This window comes from Pinus tabuliformis, chromosome 6, assembly GCF_031772625.1.
Source record: "Pinus tabuliformis cultivar Carrire ecotype Pingquan chromosome 6, CPIR1, whole genome shotgun sequence".
In the NCBI taxonomy this organism is placed as follows: domain Eukaryota; kingdom Viridiplantae; phylum Streptophyta; class Pinopsida; order Pinales; family Pinaceae; genus Pinus; species Pinus tabuliformis.
Genome location: NC_142292.1, coordinates 1,255,498,947 through 1,255,506,269, shown reverse-complemented (window position 1 = coordinate 1,255,506,269; position 7,323 = coordinate 1,255,498,947). Strand labels below are relative to the sequence as shown.

General features: G+C 43.2%; 1 protein-coding gene across 1 annotated transcript; it reads right to left on the bottom strand.

Moving 5' to 3' along the window:
* Nucleotides 1-1,603: 1,603 nt before the first annotated feature.
* Nucleotides 1,604-2,101, bottom strand: LOC149263214 (uncharacterized). The gene has a single exon (XM_089386953.1). The coding sequence runs from the start codon at nt 2,099-2,101 to the stop codon at nt 1,604-1,606; it is 498 nt and encodes a 165-aa protein (XP_089243079.1).
* Nucleotides 2,102-7,323: the final 5,222 nt, after the last annotated feature.

The following is a 7,323-nucleotide window of genomic DNA, read 5'->3' as shown; positions in this document are numbered from 1 at the left end:
ACTTTGGCAAATCCTGGATGGCCCTGATCTTCTCCTCATGGAATCTTACACTGTCGTCACCAATAATGTGCCCTAAATAGAGCATCTCTGTCAAAACAAACTCACACTTGGACAACTTAGTGTAAAACTGCTGCTCCTCCAAAATATGCAACACTATCTCTAAATACTGCAAGTGTTCCTCCTAGGTTCGGTTGTAGATCAATATATCATCGAAAAACACCAACACGAACTTCCTCAACTGCCCATGAAACACGTGGTTCATGCAAGATTGGAAGGTGGCTAGTGCACTGGTGAGCTTGAAGGGCATAACCAAGAATTCAAAGTGCCCATAGTGGCACCTGAAAGCTGTCTTAGGGACATCCTGGTCCCACACCCTGATTTGGTGGTACCTAGAGTGCAAGTCAATCTTGGAGAAGAACTTAGCCCCCCTCAACTCGTCCATCATCTCATTTATGTGGAAATTCCTAATCCTCAAGGTACCCCTACTGCAGTGAATATGAATCTACTTCACCTACTTGATTTTGATTACATTCATCAAGTTATTCTTCTAAATACTGAAGCAAATTACTTATGCAGCCTACATTACTTTAAATTTGATTTACATGAAACAAGGAAACTGAGCAAAGAACAAGATACATAGGACACCGTTATTTATGGACAAAATGGTGCATGGAAAAACCCAATGCGGGAAAACCAGTGTAGCAGCTCTGAGGGTTTATTATTATGCAAGAGAAAATTCTGAATACAAATATAGGATGCTCAACTAGCAATCCTTTACATAGAAAATACTGGACAAAAGACTTGGTGAAATGATCTCACCCTGTCACTGGAGAATCAGTGACTGATCCTCAGCTCTGGGAGGCTTTGCGTCACCTTCTAATGGCGTCAAACTGCGTCACCCCTCCTGGGTATTACGCCACCGCTCTGCTTTGGATCTTTTGCTTGTTGAGAAATCAACTTTCTTGCCTCCAGTCTCGCACCTTGGCTTCCAACAACCGAAACTTCGAATTCCCTCTGCAGAAACTCGACTTCCCCTCATTGACTGCGCTGCCTCTGCGTCAGCACTGCGTAGGCCAACGTCAAGCCTCCTCTAGACGTCTTCTGTCCTTTCTTTGCCTTGTATTTTCTGGAAAGTCCTTCTCCTAGAATCTGACTACCTGTCTGCTGCAATATCTCCCCAATCGATTTTCCTCCTGAGAACTTCTCACCTCAGAAAATCGATTTCCTCAATCTCTCTGTGTGTTTTTGTAAATGAACCCCAAGCCTCCTTCTTATACTTTTCTCGTTGAGACTTCGATGGCCGAGATTAAATCTCTAATCAACGGCTAAGATTAAAACATGACTTGATCCACTTTCTAGATCATTCTCACCCATATTTTGATTAATACCCATTAATATTTTAATTTCCCTATGTTTAGACTTAGGAACCCCATTAAAAATATTAATTATTTTAATAAAATAAAATCTGGGTGGAATTTCACCAAACGGTTTCTAGGTTCTTTAGAACTCATGTGCCTTAGGCTCTCCACCAATTTTCAAGGCTAGAGGACTTTCAATGCTACCAAAAACTAACAATCTATGCATGGGATGGGGTAACAATTCTTCATGGTATTCTTGTTGAGGGCCGATAATCTCCCTTTAATCTATGCACATGCGTAAGGACCCATCCTTCTTCTTGAATTTTCACCAGGACAACTAATGAAGCAAAATGGCTGGAACTAGGCCTGATTTGCCCAAGTGCCAACAACTCGTGAATGGCCCTCTCAATCTCTTCCCTGCATGCCTTGGGATGCCTGTAAGGGGTAGTGAACACAGCCTGTACCCCCAACAACAACTCAATAGTATGCTCAAAATCCCAATCAGGTGGTTGCTTGGGTGGTGTGTCTCCAAACACCACCGAGTACCTATCCAAAATAACTTGTATGTCTGGGTGTGGTGGCTTGGGCTGACCCCTAGTTTTAGAAGTCCTCAACTCCATGACCAACTCAGTATCACCATGTCTCAGATCAGCCTCGATCTTGTGGGCCGAAACAGTTTGTGGAGGGTAAGAGTGCGCACCCTTCAGCAAAACCAATTTTCCATCCAGCCATGTGAATTCCATCTCCAACTTCCTCTAATCTGTAGTGACTCGGCCAAGCGAATAGAGCCACTGGACACCCATCACCACTGTGGTGTTTGACACATCTACCACAAAAGAGTGGTTTGTCATTGAATATTTCCCCATGGTAACCGTCAAGGCGGGAACCTAGCTAGTGCACTGCATGGTTCTATCTCTGGGCACAAGAACCGAAAATCCATCAAAATCCTTGGTTGTGATGCCCATCCTGTGAACCATCTGTGCATTGATGAAGTTGTGGGTAGTCCCACTGTCCACCAAAATTGAAACACGCTCCCCCTGCACTGTGCCTCTGATCTTTAAGGTCAAAAACTTGGGTACCCCTCGCAAAGATGCAAGAACCACTTCTGCTGGTGTGAAAGGAGCTCCCCTTGGTGGTGGTGGTGGTGGTGGTCCCCTCTCCACACATGCTACGCTATCATCTCCACCCACTTCCATCTCTACATCGTCCTCCAGGTCACTGTCGGAAAATACCTCAATGTAATGGGCCTTGCCTGCTATGCATCTATGGCTTGGTGCCCATGGTTCCTGACAGGTGAAACACAACTTCCTCCTCCGGAGGTCTCTCCAGGTCTCCTCATCTAGCTACCCTCTCCCCTAGTTGGCTCTCGGTGGTGGAGCCCTCGTGTCTCTTCCCCTTTGTTGGAATCCCTGTCTAGGTGGTAATGATGCTTTAGCCCTGCGTAGGGCATCCTATAGATCTCAGGTCCTCCCCACTACGTCTTGCAAGGTAGTGGGCCTATTAGACCTCACCAATCCCTTCAATGGGTCTGCTAGCCCCTCTAAAAACATGAAGACCCTCCTGGCCTCTGATAGATCAGATACCATGACTTACAACCTCAAAAACTCTGAGATGTAAGCCTCAATGCTTCCCGTCTGTTTGAGCCTTCTCAGCTCCCCAAAATTCTCCTCTGGGTCTCTCCTCTCGAAATGCTCTAGTACCCTCCTAGTGAAATCCTCATAGGTTGCCGCTCCAACATGCCCCATCATAGTTCGCCCATAAAACCACCAGTCATGGGCTTCCCCTTGTAAATGCAAAGTGGCAATTTTAATTGCCTCTCATTGTGTCATCTGATTAAGTTGGAAGTAAACATCCAGCTTCTCAACCCATGCTTTCGTTGAGCTCTTGGATGACCCATTGAAAGTTGGGAGGAAAAATGTACCCATGGTGCGTTGTAAATCGGTGCCATGAGTGTAGCTTCCTCCACCTTGTCCTTTTCCCTTGTTATTACCTTTCATCTGGCTAAAGTCCTTGAAGGTAATGGCCTCTCTAAAGTCAAGCCCATAGGACCGATACTCCACAAAATAGTTCCCCATCGACATCTCCTCTTGCCCTTGCGACCCTCTAGCGCTGGATGCTATAAATGTAGGAATTGTAGACCTGGGTGGTGTGCTGGGAATAAGGGGTGCGTTGGGGCCATAATCCCCTTGGTGATGCGAAGTACCAGAGCCCTCACCAATTTGGAATTCCCCTTGAATCCCTTTGCCCTGGTTGTTACTGCAATTTTGTTGCCTCAACTCCTCAATACTTTTAAACAAATCCTACACGATCTTGAGAAGATGTTGTTAAAATTTCTAAATAGAAATCCAACTGCAGTGATTAATATTATTTCTTCTGCTTATTAACTCAAATATAAGTTATTCACAGTGTTCTTACGACAAATATCGAAATAAATTCTACTGCAATCCTCACAATTAAAACATTGCGGAAAGTAAATGCAAAGAAAAACACTGGCACAAATACAATCACAATGACATATATTTTGGACAATTGTCCCTAGAAAAAGCAAGTGTGGGAAAACCGGTGCAGCAGATGAGGGTTTCTTTATTATTCTTCAATAAAATCTCATGTACAAGTTACAACCAGTAGAACAAAAGTAAGAAAATTTACAGACACTTCCTGAAAAATCTCTGATCCAGGAGAAGTACTCCTCTTCCCTTTGAGTCCTTCTATGTCCCTTTGCATCAATTTTCCCACCCTGGCCCAGCGTCACACTGCCCACGCAGTCGCAACGTCAACCTGCCTTTGTGTTGCCTCTTTCTACATCACAACTTCTGCACTGTCTCCTTGCTCTGCATCTTCTTGGCTTGCACTTCGACTGATGCTGATGCCTCTCTTTTTTTCTCACCTGTGCAACTCTCCCTTTAATTCGATTTTCTCTTGCAGAACTTCGACCAATGAGAAATTCAATCTTACTCGGGTAACTGAGTATTTGCTTGGTGTTTTCTCAAGTGCCCATCAAAGCCTCTTCTTATAATCCTCTCGTTGATCAATCAATGGCCCAGATTAGATCCTAATCAATCGCTAGGATCATATTGACTTGATTTCCGCCTTGTTCTAGAAGTTTCACCCATAGTTTAGATTAATACCCATTAATTATTTTAATTTCCTAAGTTTAGACTTAGGGGCCCATTAAAAATAATTAATTATTTTAATAAAGCTGTCTTATTTTAATAAAGCTGTCTGTGTGTGGAATTTCCCAAAATGATTTCTGGGTATTGGAGAATGAATGTGTCTAAGCTTTCCTGCAAAATTTGAGACTTAGAGCACATCCGATGCTACCAGAAATTAACACTCCCTCTTAGCGAGGAATGTGCTCTAGTAATGCAACTTGTTGAAGCATTACCCTATTTTGTAACATCTCCCTCTGCGCTTGCTGATGTTTGACATCTTGCGCACCAACTACTGCATAAATGCTGCATCTCTATTGCTACTAACCCTGCCACTTGTCAACACTGCATCCGTACTGCAACCTCCTCTGGCACTATAACTGAGAAATCACCTGTTTTGCTACTGAAACGGATTCTCTACCATACCCATCTGCTCTCTGAACTGAATGAACTTAGCTCTTCCTAGAGCCTTTGTGAGTATGTCTGCTACCTAATCTCCTATGGGGACATATTGTAGCGGTACTGCCCCACGCTGAACACAGTCTCTGATAAAGTGACATCTGATTTCAAGGTGTTTCGACCGATCATGAAATACTGGATTCGCAGAGAGTTTGATACAATTCTGATTATCATAGTAAACCTTGGTCGCTTCCATCTTTTTTCTGAACAAGCTCACAAGCAGTTTTCTAGGCCATATAGCTTCGCACGTAGTTGTGCTGGCTGCCATATATTTTGCTTTTGCTGAGCTCAGAGCTACCGATTTCTATTTCTTGCTGCACCAAGATATCATCCCTGATCCAACACTGAAGCAATACCCGAGGTACTTTTTCGGTCTACTGAGCTACCTACCCAATCTGCATCCGTGAACCCACTCAATCTGACGTCCAAACCGCTGTTGAAGAATCAAGGGCACTGGTGTTTGTTAGGATTCTTCACTTCTTGATAACAATTTGTGAAGCACTTTTACAATTATCTTAGTTTGATCTTCTTCTTATTATTAGTGTGTGTGTTTCATCACACTGTACCAAAAACATAAAGACAAGAACATAAATGTTGGCTCTCTGCCAGGGCCCAAACCCTCTCTCTCTTAGAGAGAAAAACCCTTCGGTAAGTTTCTCTTATTGAAGCTTCTTATTGATAACTGCTAAACCCTAGACACTTGACTAGGATGTCTTCCAAGCACAAGTCAATTCCTCTCCTCTTTTCTGCACTTTGTTCCCGGTACATAGACTTCCTTCTTTCGACACTTTGCTCCCTAACACTTTGTCCTCCTTTTTTGCTGCTTGTCTAGAGATAGACCTTTCTTGAGAGAGCTTTATATGAGATGTTCCTCTTCTATACTTAGTGATGTCCTTTTCTCAAGTATACTCCTTCCTTCTTTGACCAAAGAGATGTTTCTTGAGATGTAGGAGCAGACTCGATATGACTGTACAACAACCCTAAATTCTTCACACGTGTGGCAGGGATCCTTGTAGTTTAGGGTCCTTTCACCTTCGTTTGAGAGAGAGACTTCTTCGCTTGACTTGGGAGGCCTTGTAGGCCTAATTTCTAGCCCAACCAATAATGATTCTTGGATTGTTCTCTAGCTGCTGTTATACCCACAGATTTACCCTCCCTTTCTTTGCATGTGTGACTGTTTCTAGCCCTAGAAACAGTCCTACACCTTTGCTTTATCTTCTCCTTTCTTCGCTGCACTTAGGAGACCCTTTAGACTTGTCTTTTCCTCTCTCTTCTCAGCTTCTATCCTTCGCTGATTTCAGAGATGCTTGGTGGACATTGAGAGGGAGTGGACAACCTCTATATATAGAGGATTGTCCCTCCTTTAGGCTGACTTGAGGCCGAATTGTTGTCTTTGGGCCGACATGAACTTTCTTCATCGTTTTGCTTCTTTTGGAGGACATTGCTACATGGAGAGGACTTGCACTTGTCTTGGACGTATTCCTTTGACCTTATACATAGTGTAACATGCTCTCTAAGGGTCTTACATAAATACATTGACCTTCTGACTTCCTAGAAGAACTTAAACATGTGCTTGACCTACTTCAATGAGCAAGAAACTCATTGACAAATAATATAAAAATAATTTCTCTTTTCTTGAATAAATACAAATGTCAAAATTACATTTATGAAGACCGAACCTAGTTACATTTACTTCAACACCTTCGAGAGTATTTCAACCCATATCTGACTGTTCCATGCACATACCTAAGAATGTGTCTAGCTGCCGCCCAATGCACCCTTTTTGGTTCCACCATGAACTGACTAAGAGTGTTGACAGCAAAGCAAATGTCTGGCCTAGTGTTGACCAGATACATGAGCAATCCAATGAGCAGTCTGTACAAGGTGGGGTCCACTTCCTTGTCTTCTGATGCATCTGTTTTCTTCAGTTGGTGATCATGGCAGTAGCCATGGGTTGACAATCTTGCATTCTGAATCTCTGTAGCATATCTTCCCTGCCCTAGGAAGATCTCCCCATTCTTCTGCCAAACTTCCAACCCTACAAAATAATGCATCAACCCCATGTCCTTCATGTCGAATTCAACTTCAAGATTCTTCTTGCAATCTTGTATGAGCCTAGATGACCCTGTTAAGAACAAGTCATCCACATATAATGCCAGAATAAGTGGCTCATTCTCTACCATCAAATAAGTAGAGATTGGGATTAGCATCACTTTTGACAAATTCCAACTGCTGGAAGTAGCTATCAATCCGACCATACCATGCTCTGGGTGCCTACTTGAGCCCAAAAAGGTCTTTCTTTAATCTGCAAACATGAGTTCTATTCTCATGAGTTTCGAAGTCTTTGCTCTGTTCTA

Bases quoted from the DNA above. Each gene is read 5' to 3' on its own strand.
- LOC149263214 (XM_089386953.1), bottom strand. From the start codon at position 2,101: ATGGAATTCACATGGCTGGATGGAAAATTGGTTTTGCTGAAGGGTGCG.